This window comes from Mesitornis unicolor, unplaced genomic scaffold, assembly GCF_000695765.1.
Source record: "Mesitornis unicolor isolate BGI_N332 unplaced genomic scaffold, ASM69576v1 scaffold32842, whole genome shotgun sequence".
Lineage (NCBI taxonomy): Eukaryota > Metazoa > Chordata > Aves > Mesitornithiformes > Mesitornithidae > Mesitornis > Mesitornis unicolor.
The window spans coordinates 25,184-40,316 of record NW_010170398.1 but is presented as its reverse complement, the minus strand read 5'-3'; the positions used below and the strand labels follow the sequence as shown (position 1 = coordinate 40,316).

The 15,133-nt window shown below is 41.9% G+C and overlaps 1 protein-coding gene across 1 annotated transcript in view; it reads right to left on the bottom strand.

The window, feature by feature from the left end:
• Nucleotides 1-559: 559 nt before the first annotated feature.
• IFT81 (intraflagellar transport 81) overlaps nucleotides 560-15,133 on the bottom strand; it is a 39,756-nt gene continuing 25,182 nt past the window's right edge. The window contains exons 11-18 of the mRNA XM_010179679.1: nucleotides 12,652-12,801; nucleotides 10,597-10,725; nucleotides 9,812-9,901; nucleotides 8,775-8,861; nucleotides 7,126-7,197; nucleotides 6,951-7,036; nucleotides 2,286-2,331; nucleotides 560-1,378 (exon numbers count right to left, since the gene is read on the bottom strand). Coding sequence (XP_010177981.1) covers nucleotides 1,196-1,378; nucleotides 2,286-2,331; nucleotides 6,951-7,036; nucleotides 7,126-7,197; nucleotides 8,775-8,861; nucleotides 9,812-9,901; nucleotides 10,597-10,725; nucleotides 12,652-12,801 — 843 coding nt within the window. The 3' untranslated portion in view covers nucleotides 560-1,195. The remainder of the gene's footprint in view (nucleotides 1,379-2,285; nucleotides 2,332-6,950; nucleotides 7,037-7,125; nucleotides 7,198-8,774; nucleotides 8,862-9,811; nucleotides 9,902-10,596; nucleotides 10,726-12,651; nucleotides 12,802-15,133) is intronic.

Genomic DNA, 15,133 nt, shown 5'->3' with positions numbered 1-15,133 from the left:
ATACTCTCTCTTGATACAGAAAACAGCAGAAGAGCTCATAGTTATGTACCAGAGAAAGTGAAATTATTTTCTGTGTCCTGAAAAGACATTTTACTTCAGACAGGAAAAACTAAAAAAAAAACCCCAAACTTATCTAGATATTCAGCAAGTCAGGAGACCAAAGAAGAACAGCAGGAGTTCTGGTCCCACACTTATCTCTCCGCTTCTGCTCCGTGGCTGTGGCTAAGAGGCGCTCATCCGAAATGACGAAGCGTGAGGGACAGTTTCAAGCCTGACCTGCATTCCTCTCGCCCTGGGGCAGCTGTGGGGCTCGTGATGGGATTTTAAGGGCTCACAGGTCCAAGCCAGAGTGTGAGACAGCTTTTGCCTACCTGCCTATTTCACACACCCCAACACATGCCAGAACCACGGAGCCCTATTTCCGTCCACCAACTACCCCCGTCACTCGGATGAGCCCTTCGGGAACCATGCTGCACAGACAAAACCCACAAGATGTCCTCAAGGGAGAAAGCCTTCGCTAAGCCACCGTTTACGCTTTCACATGGGCAACTCAGAAAAAATACATTTGTTAACAACAAAAGATAATGGAAAAAGCTCAGAATCCAAGTAATTGTTCTCAGAACCGACTCCTGACGCTGTGGCAGCACAATCGGTTTAATTCAAGCGTGCAGAGAAAGTCTGACTGGGAGCACGCAGGCGAGGGCTGTGCAGCCAAAGCAAAGTGGCTCCATTCTTGCCAGTCACAGCAGATGGATACAGACAATGGGGAAGGACAGGGCCAAGCCAGGAGGGCCACAATTACACCAGATCAAGTCGCAGGCCTTGCAAAATGTAACCTTAGTGATACAGAATAAGGAGCAGAGCAATTACGCGCATTTTCTGTGACCCTGGAGAAGGATTTCTTTTCCTTTGATCTCTCTGCAGATGCATGCCATTCCCAGCCTCATAAACCAAAGATTTACGATGAGGTTCACCCCAGTGCAGCCCATAACAGATCTTCTGAACCACGCTATCACTTAAACAATGGACCAAAAGCTTTGTAGAGTGGCAAGTTGCACTCAGTTTATCCACCAAAACCAAATAATGTACAACAAATTTTGTAGAAATCATGAAAGCAACCATGTTTAGTAAGAAGTGACCTTTAAGAAGCCAACGCATGGTCTTCCTACTTCCTGGTGGTATGGAGAAAAAGAATTCATAACACAAGCCTATCTTTACCTCCTTCCTGAATGACTTCACCAATAGCTGTTTGGTTTTGTTGTCTCAGAAAACATTCTCTCTTACATTTCATTAACTGCTCAAAATCCTGCCACATTTTCATTTGCTTCATATTTGGCCCGTGACTTTCCCGTACAACTTTCTGCTTCTCTCGTAGTTTCTGTTAAAAACACAAAAATATTCCATTTCTGGAACAGTTCTACACCAAAAAAAATGCTTACATAGCTGTGAATAACAAATATTTTTATATGCAACTGAAATATGAACTTTTGTTCAAGTTGATAACACTCCTGCAAGGAGTGCTAAATGCATTAACACGTGGGACTTGGATATCTGCTTCATATTTCAATGTTTTAAAAGTAAATAATAGTCTTAGCTAGTTGAGAAGTTATGCTAGAAATCTGAGTTCATTTTCATACAGAGCTCTTGCAGTATCAAGTTGTGGATTCGTATCATCATGAGATAAACATGAAATTAGCATTTTACAATGAGATTCGCTACTGATTATTAACAGTGGCAGCCCAAACTTGTAAAACTTGCTCATAGATCGACTCATAAAGAGGAAACTAAGAAAAGAAAGATGTTTAGAGTGAATTGGTCAGCCTAACCTCCTCCACGCTGACCTGAGCTTTATACAAGATTAAAAATGGACAACTGCTTTTTTAGCACCGCTGCGCTGATGATCCCCTGGCCTTTAACAGCAGTGATAAGGCTGACAGGCTCCGAATTTATTGTCTTCAACAGGTTGCTTAATATACAACATAAAACCTGAGCTGGCGCAGTTTGCTAGGCCCATGTTACAGCTTTTGTCCAAATGGTTTTCAGGGAATGTGCTGTCACGTTAAGCCGTCTGGCTCTCTCTTACCAGCGGCTCCTGCCATGCTCTGCAGGAAATCAAGCCCTGCAAGCGAGCGCGATCTCTTCTCAGGGTGTGAGTTACCAACGCCAGCAGCCACGGAATCTTCTCTGTGGGCTGCAATGTGCTTTTTATAAAAGAGCAACCACGGCCTTTGGTAATAAAATACGAACGGTACAGTGTTTTTACAAGGTAAAAACCTCCTCCTTACCTTCCCAAGGTTTTCTTGTTCAAGGATCATTCGCATATACTGCTCTCTAAAGGAAATAAAAATAATTTTATTATTATTTTATTTGTTTCTATGTCATAGGACAAAATCAAGATGCAAGCATGGAATATTATGAAAGTATGGGGAGGTTCATAAACGAGGTAGAAGAGGAAGCGTGAAGAAACCTTTTTATCATTGGATAAAATAACCCTTGATATCAAGGATCTCTTTGCTCCTCTCAGCTCTGCAGCTGGGAGGAGTGACATTGGGTAAGACCTCTTTCATTTCTGAAGCAGCCATGCTTACCGCTCCTTCCAGCTTGAACACAACAACAAGACCATTTAGCTAAGATGTACTTGATCCCTTTTTAATACTGCATTTAACCTGGTGGTATTCCGAGGTTAGCCAGCAGCGTCACTCGTACAAGCACCAGAGTTTACACAGCCCCTAACTGCTGTGAAGGGAGCATCAGAATGAGTGGGAAAATGCAGGAATGGAGGGGAATAGGATTTCAGCCCAGGTTTGACAAATCCAGTGACTGTAATGGAACCGCTGTGTGCTCCTCACTTTCAGAAAACAGCCACCACATGTAGGTGCCTAAATATAGGCTTAGAAGCGTAACTGTTGACATTCATTATTAAAAATCTTGGCTGTACACCTTTGTCTGTAACAAGTAGCGAGATCACTTTCGGACATGCAAACTTGATACATGAAACCTTGATACATGAAGCCTGATGATACAACGTGCAAAGCATAACAGCAGCATTCAGATACATTACTATGGACTTATTCTAAAATGTGACAGTAAAAAACTCTTTACTGATTCACCTGGAAAAAAAAAAAGCAATCATTATATTCTGTGTGTAACAGGTACACTTAGAGGCTGAGCGTTTGCTATCGGAATTCAAAATAACCCAGCTCATCTAAAGAACTTTCCAAACTGCTCAGGGTGGAAGCCCTTTGCGTAGAGGAATCCTAATTTCCAGACAGAAATATCAGCCTTCATGCTAGCAGAGTGTGAAGGTTTGCTAGAGCGTGGTGTGTTTCCAACATTCTGCAATTTCTCCTGAGCACTGCAGGCTGTGACGGGAGCGCCTGGGCCCTGGCTCCTCGCTGCCGCTGCCACTGTCCCTGCTGGGGTCGCTTTGTGATCATCACCCATGGGCAGCTCTGGGCCATCCTGAGGCTGCTGAAGTGCTGTGCTGCACCACTGAGCCCAGCAATCCTCACCGAATCAGAGCTGGAAAACCACGCTGGATCTTGCTTCCACTGCCACACAGCGTACGTTCGCACACTTTTGGCCTCAAGAACACACTTGGGGTTTTTTTAAGGAGAGTTTACAAAGTAATCATCAGAAGATTAGATGTCTTTCCTAGCAAGATTTTCTTTAACTATTTCTAATGATGACTGGAAAGAATGCAACTTAATAACTTCATTAAAAACCCCACAACTTTCTATTTTTAGAGGAGAAAATTAACTTTTCACATTCCTAAGAAGTGACTCCACGGAACAGAGAGTTTATATTCAATAAAGAGGGTTGGAGTTAAGACATTTTTTGTTCAATATGTTGTTAGGAAAGTGCTCCTCTATTTATGGTTCATTTTACTCTGTTTACATTCCAGTGCCTGCTGAAAAATACATTCACATTCTAAATGGATGTCTAGAAAAAAAGTCTATAGTTTCATTTTATATTCTGCAGAGACTGAACTTTGTTGTAATGCATTGCAATGCGACAGTCTGCGACCTCTTACAGAAGGTCAAAAATGTATGCAGGCACTGCAAGAGCGATGATTTCCCCAGCCCCTGTGCCCACAGTCAGCGAGCACAGCAGGGACAGCAGTGTGGCAATGCTCCCTTCGCATTCCCCACACCATACCTGGCATCACACGGCTCACTCACGCCGAATTCCAGCACTTGGCTGTGTGGATGCTCACATTGTGGATGTGCATTTCACAAGCGTTTCGAGTTGGAGCATTTTTGCTCAGCATCTGTGAATAAACCCTGACCCTCTCCTTCCCTGCGAGGCCGTAACAGGACAGCACCTGCGGCCCGACCCACGTTTCCTCCCAGCCGCACGGTGAGCTCTCCTGCCTTTCACGTTCGTCAATATTCACAGCATCACTAGGATTTTTCTCATGGCCACTTCTCTTGTCGTCCTTCTGCTTAATTTTGCTGTTTCATCATCTTTCATTAGAGAAATCTTTTCTTTCCTAAATTATTTTGTGAGATGGAATAAGAGGCTCCTTAGCCTCCACTCACATCCTATCTCCTTGTCCTTTTCTCCCACCCTAACACTAGTAGCTTTGATTCTCTTCTTATTTCTCCTACATTGTTTCCTACATTTGCATGCCTCAGCTCCTTGAGAAGGTCTCTGTGATGGACATTAATCTCACTCTTCATTTCCTATGACCTCTGCATCACGTTCCAGAACCGCAGGAGATGCAGCTCCTCTGGTACCACTGCAAGGGACATTGGGACAGCTTCTCATTCACAAGGAAACTGATGGAGGAAGAAAACCTCATCTCTTAGGGTCTCCCAAGGGAATCCCTACAGTTTCCTCACTCAGTTTGACTGTAGCTATCCCTGCCAATGGCCCCATTCCAGAGTGAAATCTTAGTGGTCAACTACCACCTTTTTTCACTCCATAACCTGTGAAGAAATTGCCTCAGGTGATACTGAATGGCACTGGACCACATATACTATACATATACTATACATATATTATACATATACTATACATAGCCACATACTCCCAACTAACAGTGCTTCCCATGTTGCCACCCCTCCAACAGAAATGTCCAGGAATTCTTCTGAAAGGTAAAAAGCCCTAAGAGGACAGATATCTTGGGAAATGAATTTATCCTTCCATCTCCTGTGAGAAGTGATGACTGTTTCTCTTTTCCCGTTGTGGTGTCAGCACGTTGGATGGTTTGAATTGGAACGCAGAACGGTTATTGATGATCTAATTAAGCAGTTCTGGCTTGGCTTTGCCGCTCAGCCACGTTTTCAAATTGTTTTGTGACTGGGACAGTTCTGTGCAGCATTTTGGCATGCTGTGCAGACGACTGCACACGAAGCACAGCTCTGCCATGACAGATGCCGCAGAGCTCGAGGAGCAATCTGTGCCATCGCCGAAACTCAAATGCAGAAATCGAAGAAAAGGCATCGCGTCCAGGAGCGCCATTGCTGTGGCTTTTTACAGCCCCAGCAATGCAGCAAATGGTAGAAATGTGGATTGGTGCAGACGGTGAGATGGGGAGGGACGAGGCAGAGCTGATGCACTGAGCTCAACATGAGAAACTCTGCGGAGATTGCTTGGCACGGCAACGAGTGCACTTTTAAGGAGATCCAGTCCTACTCTCAAAGCATCAGAGTGCTTTTCACTCATTCCATTCATTAAAAAATAAAACAAAAAGACTCCTGATCAAGCCCAGCAAACATGAATTTAAAACTACTGTTCTGATAAATATTTTCCTGACAGAAACACTGTGGTGCAAAAGCCAAAGACCACTTTGTAGAACTAGTGACAGCAATTTGAGCTTGTTTGCTTTGTTGGCAGCTAGGATCTAAGAAATGGTTTCTGTCAAAAATGAAACCAGCTGGAAAACAGAATTTCTGTTTCATGTAAGATTCTGAAAAATTTGAAAAACTCATTATGAAGAATAAAAAGCAGGTGTTTTGACACTTTTACCAAATGAAAGTTATGAATGTTTTGGTTTGGATTTTCCTGATATTTAATTTTGATGGGGCTGAACCAGCTTGCTGACACTTACTGCCTGAATTTTGTTTCAACTTTTATATTGTATTAAAAGATTTAACATATACAAAATTTTAAACAGGATACTTTACAGAAGTATTTATGCAGTAAAGTGTAACAAATCTATACGGCATGGTAACATTTAGACTTCTTAGCAGAGATCATTAATCCAAAATATCTCATTCTCAAAAACCACTTCAATCTTTGGCAGGACTGCATCATTTAAAATAGAAAAATACACCCCAAAAATACTGAGGTCAATTCTTTTGTGCTTCTCTCCCTACCAGGCAAAGGCAATGGGTCCTGAAAAGACTCAGAGGATGACCTGAACTCACAGGATGACACTTGTATTCTATGGGAGGAACTGCAATGAAGTGTAACGATGAAGGTTTGTGTGATGGTACAGAACAGCACTCCTTGCAGCTCCAGTAGGAACTACAAATAGGAGCAAACCAAAATCCATTTATGATGAAACGAAAGAACGTAGAAGATCAGTGAGAAATAGCCAGGATTTGCAGGCAGCGTGTGGTGGTCTCTGAGGGGTGGCAGATCTCCACGCTGCCATCCCAGGGGAAGTAGGCAGAGGCATCGGGGCTGGTACAGCCACTCCTGTGAGCCCTGTGGAGCTCAGCTGCTCTGGGCTTGGGCCAGCAGGGGCTGGAGTTAAATGCTCCCTGCGGCCTGTGATCCCCAGCAGGAAGGGAAAATCTTTTGGTCTGGCTGAGAGAATTCGTAGGCTTACAGCAGCATATACTGGAATTCAAGATGCTTATTTTTAGATTATTACAGTGTTTCTAAATTTATCAGGTGAACTCCTCCAGTTCAAATGCCAGTGAGAAAATTCCTAACTTCAACCTTAGTTTATGAGCATCCTTCAAGTGAACACAAAGGAAACCCATTAATACACTCACCGAATTGTATTTCGTCTCTCGTGCGGGTCTGGGGAGACGTATGCCTTCATTTCCTCTTTAGCACGCTGCAGCTGTACTTCTAGATTCTATAAAGAAATACATAATTTTAAAAAATATATATTATAACTGCTATTTCATTTCACAATGAACAATCTGGTCCCTCTTGTGATCTTACCTTTTTCATGCAGTTAATATATCGGTAGTTGCTTTCTTCCTGAACACACTCCTCCAGAAGTCCTTTCACTTCCTGTAGAACAACAGTAAGGTTTCAAAGGACATCGTAACTGCAGGTCCACAGGGGATGCCCTGTGTTGCTCTAGAAACCACGAGAGTCCCTAACAGAAACAGGCATAACACCAAATTGATAATTTGTTAAATGTTGATATAATTTGGGCTTTACGGAAGTCGCTTTTGAAGTGAAAGACGATTGCTTTTTTTGGATTTGCAGTTTCAGTCACAGTTAGAGATACTAAATGCTTGTTAATAGGTGTTTATTAACATGACTGACTTCTAACAGACACTTCCCAAGCGCTGCCAAGGCTCTTGTTTCTAAGCACATCTTAAGTGCTGAATAGGGTTGTGAACAAGCATTGCCTGGAACACATCTGCAAAATGCATGTTAGAAGCTACAGGCATGTTAATTGTATGCTAATTAGCAATCAGTAATTATGTTAAGGAGTATGGAGACGGGTGAGTTCCAGCTCTAAATGGTCCATACAAAAACCCCTAATAATCCAAACGTTATTCATGTACTCCAGGCTGCACAGCAGTTGTGAACTCCAGAGCTCTGTCACCATGCGATTTCCAGACCATCAGCTGGAAAACTGAATTCTCTGCACAGCCGCGTCCAGCTCAGTCAGTGAGGTGACTGTCACCATGTGTTAGAAAATGACTGTGATTTGTCTGCCAAGAAAAGCAGCCTTGACTGCTATTGGAAAATTGTTCTTATGGAAGGTCTGCTTCATAGTAGGTTTATCTGTGGATTCTTTTAGTTTTCTTGGATTAAGCCACAGAAAGGTACTTTTAGAGCAGGAAAAGAGTTATCTATATTTCTACCCACACTTTAAATGTATGTCTTTTTTATTTTGAAATATATTCCTTATATGGCCAAGGCCTTGAAAAATCAAGTCCAGACAAAACTCACAGGAGGTGACCTAGTGAGATAAAGCAGGTTCAGACAGGTGAAGTGATACTGTCCCTACCTTAAGGGATTGCGCTGGCTTAAGTATGTGCCTTTCTGTAAGTGCTATAGTTCAAGTAATGCATAAACTGCATACACACAAGCTCTTGGCTATTCCTATATGGTTGTATTTTTAAAAAACTGTTGTTTTTTAAAAGATTAGATTACAGGAAAGTCACATTTAACGAAGCATCCTTGCCATCAGTTTCAGTGCACTAATTATCCATTGGATTGGTTGCTAATTTAATGAATCTGCTAAATACATATAAAGATTTGTCTTGACAAATTAATCCTTATTTTATGGTCAGATTCCTTCCTAACAGACACTATTGGGGTCAGCAGGATTTCTGGCAGATGCATCTTGCTTTGCAGTACTCTTGCTAATCAAGGCAGGATGGCGGTGGATGGACTGAGGTACCACTGAGCTCACTGGTGCTGTTCAGAACAGACGTGTGCGGCTGTAGCCAGTCCTCAGCAGCTTCACGCATCATTTGCATAGCTGTGCATCACCATTGACTCATTTCCACCTGAAGTGGGTTTGTACTTGCCATATCCAGAGGGAAAGCAGGGAAAACGCTGTACCACTGCAAATACCATGTTACACAGCATTTACTAATATGTGCACGAACAAGTCACCGCCTTACCTGTTCCAGCGTGGAGCGGCTGCTCTCTAACCCCGCTGCACAACTGTCGTATTGGATTTTTTTTTCATCACACTCTTGAGTTAATTCCTTAAAAAGGGCAGAGGGTACATAAATGAAACCTGCAGCTGACTGCCATGTGACATGCAGGCAGACGCTGTTCGTGTCAGTGTCACACGTCAACCCCAGCCATTGGCACACTCAGACACATACACCTCGTGGGCACACGGGTGTCCTTACGCACGGGGAAGCCTCCCCTCGTGCACCGGGGATCAGGTGCATACACCACTCATAGCAGGCACGTTTCCTCTTTACTCCACGTCCAGAGCTTTAATGCGGTGGGGTAACAGGGCAGTGTTTGCAAGAAGAAAGGGAAAGCAATTATAAAAATAGAGATTAAGAAAGGATTAGTGTGGTTGCTGCCAACAAAAAGCCATCTTTCCAGCTGTACACAACAAACACCTTAGCTGGGTTTCTTTTGTTGACACTTTTAGTGGCAGCATTAAATGTAAGTTCACTGGAAATTTATTTGATAGACAAATGGACAACTCTATTTGCTTCTACGGCAATGAGCCAACTTAGAGCAGCTGTGGGCCTGAATGACTTCTTTTTAAGCTCTCTACAGAATTTTGAAAACAAATGGATAAACCTGTCTTTACTACAGACTAATATAGCGCTTAGATCAATGTATTCAACTATTTGGATGAGATATTGTTTGCAATCCTTTTGAAAAATATCTGAAAAATATTTTTGCTATGGCTTTGAACCATGATTTTTTACATTTTCCCCTGGTGTAGTAATTGTTTTAATTGCTATAAAGGACAAAGTTTCCAGCCTGATTTTGTGCCTGCACTGTCACCTTTTACAAATCGGTCTTTAACATGTAGCCTGTTGCAAATCACTGCAAATCACCCATTCTGCTATCTGCAGCTTTCCTTCAGAGTTGATCATGTCCTTGTACAGCATCACAGAGCTGTAAATTTGTCTTATTTGTGGCTCTGACTTGATTCACTCAGAAGGAGAGAAGCGTTTCCACTGACCTGGCACTTTTGACGCAGCTGTCTCAGTTCTTTTATAACAGGAGCCAGGCTTGCCTTCTTCTCTGCCACCATGGTGTTCAGTTTTTTCACCTGACAGAGGGACAAAATAATACACACGTTATCGCTATGACACTAATAGTACATTTATATAATTAGGAAAGTAACAAGAAAGAGCCTGAGGAGCAGGGGAAATGAAGGAGTTGCGTAGAAGCAGACTGAGAGAAAGGCAGAAACCCTTAGGAAAACAAGCAAACCAACCTGCCTGCACAGCTTTATAAAGTCTGAAAATGCTAAAACAGAGTTGCTTTAAAATATTTAAGACTGAAATTTCAAATTAGATCCAGCTTTCTATTTGAGAGTCATTCTGTTTTAATTATACCGCTTTATTTTAAAGGTGCCCTAATGATTTCAAAGAATGCTATTTTGCTTCTTTGCTCTTTTATAATATTTTCAAATTAGAAATTCAAGTTCTGTCTTGCTTCTATGGCCACGTGGGAAGTTAAATTAAAACACGACAGATCTACGGACAATTGAAAATTTGGCTACAGGGAACAAGACAGGATATTTAGCTCTTTAGGCATATTAAGTATTTTTTAACAAATGCTTCACTCCAGTGATTTACAAACAACTTAGAAAAACATTCTGTTAAAGATTCAAACCATTTATATCTTTCAAATAATGTGCAAACATGAAACCACTTCTGAAATCACAAACAGTCAAAACCCACAGACAACGAGACTTGATATCCCTGGTGTTTCTGAAGGGGAGGAAAGGACAAAACTCACCATTTCAGACATGTTGTCCAGCGTCTGGCCTTTCATTTCATCCATTTCACTCTTCACTGCAGATACTCTCTCCAGCTCCTCCTGGGTGTAACTATAGCCAGAAATGCCTTTCTTGTCTTCAATAGCTTGCTGCAGACACAAAAAGAAATGCTGGATAGGAATCCACTAATGAAGCAACACAGCAAGCTCCTTCACAGAGCCAAAATACTGTGAGAGAGGAAAAGGTAAGCAGTGCAATCAATTTATTTTAAAAGGGTGTAATAGTCTAGCTGCCAGAAAACCTAACTTCTGATCTAGTACCTGTACAGTAAGACAGCAACAACTTTCTGTAAATGCACTTTTTGGTCATCCAGTGCCCAGTGAAATGAACAGAAAGTTTCCACAAAGTGAAGTGGGCTTTAGGTCAGGCTCTGAGCAAGTTCAAGATGTAAAATCCAGATGCTTCATCTGAAGATGTAGCTAATTATTTTTTAAACAACTGTCAAGCCAAAGTAAGTATTGTGTTCATTATAGTAATACTAATGCCATCTTACCAAATTCTAGCATTACACTACGCCAACTTTACACTGATACATATTGAGGTAAGGGTCTTTAGCAATGCTTGCTCATTAGCAGGTAAGGAGGGGTTTTCTGTAATCCGACTAACGCATTCCCTATTTGTTTAAAAGCAAAACGTTCATTCTTAAAAGCACCATATATCTATGAACTCCATTATCCTCAAAACACTTTACAAGCACATGTTTAAGAAAAGCTTTGTCTCTGCTAACAGCAGCTGCTGCCATGATGGGAGCAGTCTGTAGCCTTTAACAGCAGCGTGGTCTGACAGTGCCTTGTGCCTGGGATAGAAAAAGTACACCTGGTTTTGTGGGGAAAAGTGTGCACAGGCACCTGGTGGTATAAAGTCAAAGCTCTGTGGTTTTACCACAGAGTAGTTTAGAAAAGGTCAGAGTTGAATGAGCAAATACTGCTGACCACGTACAGTCACTGCACAGCAAAACTTGCAGGGCTTTGTCTCTGCTGGGATTTCCCTGCAAGGTGAGCGGCGCACGTTAGTGATCTGTGGTGATAAACACTGCCTAAGTGAAGAGACACAGCCACGCACCTACAGCAGCCATGCGGAAACGCTCTGATCCCACCGCTGAGGTGCTGCTTTCTACCCAGCCAGCAGTTCTGGTTGTATTTTTCATTAAACAGGGAAGCCCTATTGAAACACCATGACATTATCTGCTGCATCGATCTATCTTCCCAAAGTCTGTGACTCTGTGAAGTCTATCCCATGTATTATAACACTTCCGATCTTCTTTTAATAAGGCAAATACTTTTTCATTTAAAAATGTGAAATATGTACATACAACAAATCAGATATAAGGTAAATAAAACCAACATATTCTGATAACAAGAACAGTGGTACTGGAAAAAATACTACAGCAGTAGATTTTTGTGAACTAAAAAGGGAATCTCTTTGCATTTGGGATGCGTGTATATTCCTTGAATGCTGAGTTGTGCATAGCAGAAAACCTTCTCCTGCTGTTGTGGCTTAGAAAAAGCATTCATCCAGTTTTAAATTTTTTGCTTGCTGCAAAACATATTTTCTTCTAAATATTCTGGGGTTAGAATGTTTCCTTCCTGCCTGCTCTGTTTTAAAAGACTTTTCCTATACATTTTGCAGCAGTAGCTTGAAGCCTGCTGGCTGTTGATAATTTTCAAAGCCCTTACTACATGTGTGGATACCAAAAACTAATTTAAGAATGCAGCCCTGCTCTAACTGGAGTTACCGGAGATTTACCATTGCCTTTAAAAAGCAGGGTCAAGCCCCTCAGTCCAAAAAGAAACCGCACAGCAGCCCTGACTGCCTCTAAGAAACAGTTGCTGAACACAAGAGTACAGCAGCTTAGCACAGTGACAGACAAAAATGAATGTTATACCCCAATGGCTGTTTCACCACCGCCAGCAGGAGAGCTGAGGTGATGTGCACTAGGATTTAACACAACAACGTCCACCCGTTACGCAGCTGTGATCGGGGAAGGGAGGGGATGGAGCAGCCAGTGCTGTTACCAACTGCTGCTGAATGGCCTCGTGGCGCTGCCTCAGGAGCTCTTCTGTCCTCTGGAGGATGCCGCACTCAGCTGTGATTTCTGCTATTTCCTGCCGCTTCTTTTTATAAACTGTGTTCTTGCTCCGCAGCTTATTAACATACTGTTTAATCTGGAATGGGAGAGAACAGAAACGCCATTTAACTTAAAGCCAAAAGGGGCCTTATCACAGCCTGTTGCTCTGTAAAACATAATTGTCCTGTTTGCACTGCATGTTAAAATGAAGTGTTCAGAGCAGAGGACTGGAATTCAGGATTCCCAGGGTCTATTTATTTGCAGCTCTGCATTTGTTCACTGAGTGAGCTGAAGAAAACCAGCTCGATGGCTTTCTGTCCCAGCTCGCTCATTTGTAATAGTGAGATCATTCAGCGCTGCTCACCCCCATTTGATAGCTGGAAAAGCAATTACTCTGTAAAATGGTGTGAGAATCACGGATAATGAAAAAGTTCACGTAATAGTCATTTGCACTTGTAACGGAGCAGCAGATCAGCAGCGCATGGCCCCAAGGAGCTCTGCAGACCAAGAACCATGATGAGAAAGTGCAGAAAAACTGGAAGAGAAAAGGGCATGGGAAAAGACTGTCTTTAAAAAAATGCTAGTTCTCAATAGTTAAAATGAATTGATCTCTTTCCTTGTCTCTTGCAGACCCAAATGACATCACTGGCTGAGTTTTTAAAACCAGGAAAAGAAAAGCAGAGACCTTGCATAGAAGCAGAGAAATACAATATATATTTCACTCAAAATCTAAAATAATGCACAATTTATATCTTTATTAGAGACTAAGCAAAATAATACATATCCTTACAGATCAACAGCCTTAGCTAATTTACATCTGAACCTGTGTGTGCTCAATTTGTAAAGTGAAATATCAGGTGTTGCAACAAACATGCCATATTTTTCTTTGCCTTACTGTTTTCCATCTGTCAGACAAACTTAGCTCTTATTCTTACATTTTACGTGAAAGCTGTGCGGCAAATGCCAGCCACAGCTCAAAACTGCATTCAGATCCAGAGAGGGGAAGCAAATATAATTTATAAGAGTAAATGATGTAAGAAGAGGCTTCAGAGCGTTCCTTGACAAGAAGGGGTTCAGCATGTGCAGAGCGAGCACAAAACAGGCAGCCCCAAGGACAGAACAGGCGTCCCACTACCACTGATACAGGTTTAAAACTCAAACCTCGAGGAACTTCGATGCTGACATTTACATTCATTTTTCTTTTTGCAAAATGATGCCTCTCCCTTCTGAAGAATAAATCCAAACCCCAATGTGCCCACTGCCTCAGAGCCCCCAGAGTAACTGTGTGTGCTATAAAAAGTGTCCTGGGCACGATGCCCACAGTGAAATCAACTCTGCTCATCTGCCATCCTGTGCGATATCTAGGCCAAAGCTGCTTCTCTCTCTCTGTGCTCCAGAACTATTTTTAAAGCCAAAAGCTATAAACGTTTTTGGTGAAAGAACAAACCCACCAATTACTCAATGTGCTCTATGTAGATTGGGCTGAGCGTGGCTCTGGAAAACCATTGTACCTCGTGCGCACACCTAGGACAGGGACAGCCAAGGTCACCCCAGCCACAGCCCTGCGCAGCGCAGTTATATCATGGGCACACATCATAGAGCGTTACCAGAACTAAGTATTTTTCATAGCAAATTCAAGTATATCCTCTTAGCTAATACAAAAGACTTGTTTGTTTTTTTAAATTGCTTAGACAATCCCAAGTTTTCTGTGATTTCAGAGATTATAAAAGTATAAAAGTAATCTCTCCAGCTAAGTAAGGAAAGGCCAAAGGAAGCACAGTCATCTGCCGTGGTGGAGTCACTCCAGAGATATTCCATTTGACCAGTGCAATACAGTCAAGAATGATGCAAAGCATTACACTTACTTCATATGTGGCCACATGCAGCTATCAGATCTGAACGACTTTCCGTCAGTTTATCCCAGGATGAAAAGCAAATTCTTCACTTCTATAGCTACTTTTAAGGTCTTGAAAATAGCTCGAGTGGGAGGTAGAGTATTTGCATATTCAATATTCAAAGCATAATGTGTTTTACAATGGAAACCAAAGGATCTTGTTGATTAAAGAACTGATTCCACCAATGTTCTATTAATAGTTGATTAAGTTAGGACTATACAATAAAAATTTCATCCAAAATGAACTACCAGGTGCTCACATTGACAAAACCTATTCACTTTAGGAGATGGATGTTTATCTTTCATAGCAATATCTGGCTTCTTAAAAGCCAGCTTAACCTCATGTAGCTTTTATTGCAGCAAACAAGATAAACCAAGATACAAACACATAGTAAAATGATAACATTTGTAGAAAATCAATCAACAGTTTGGCAGAATTTTCATAAGACTTCATCTACTGCACATGCAGCACAGATTTGCCCCTCAAAATCTGACTGACTGAAGCCTTTTGGAGACTCAGGGCCCAGTTCGGAGC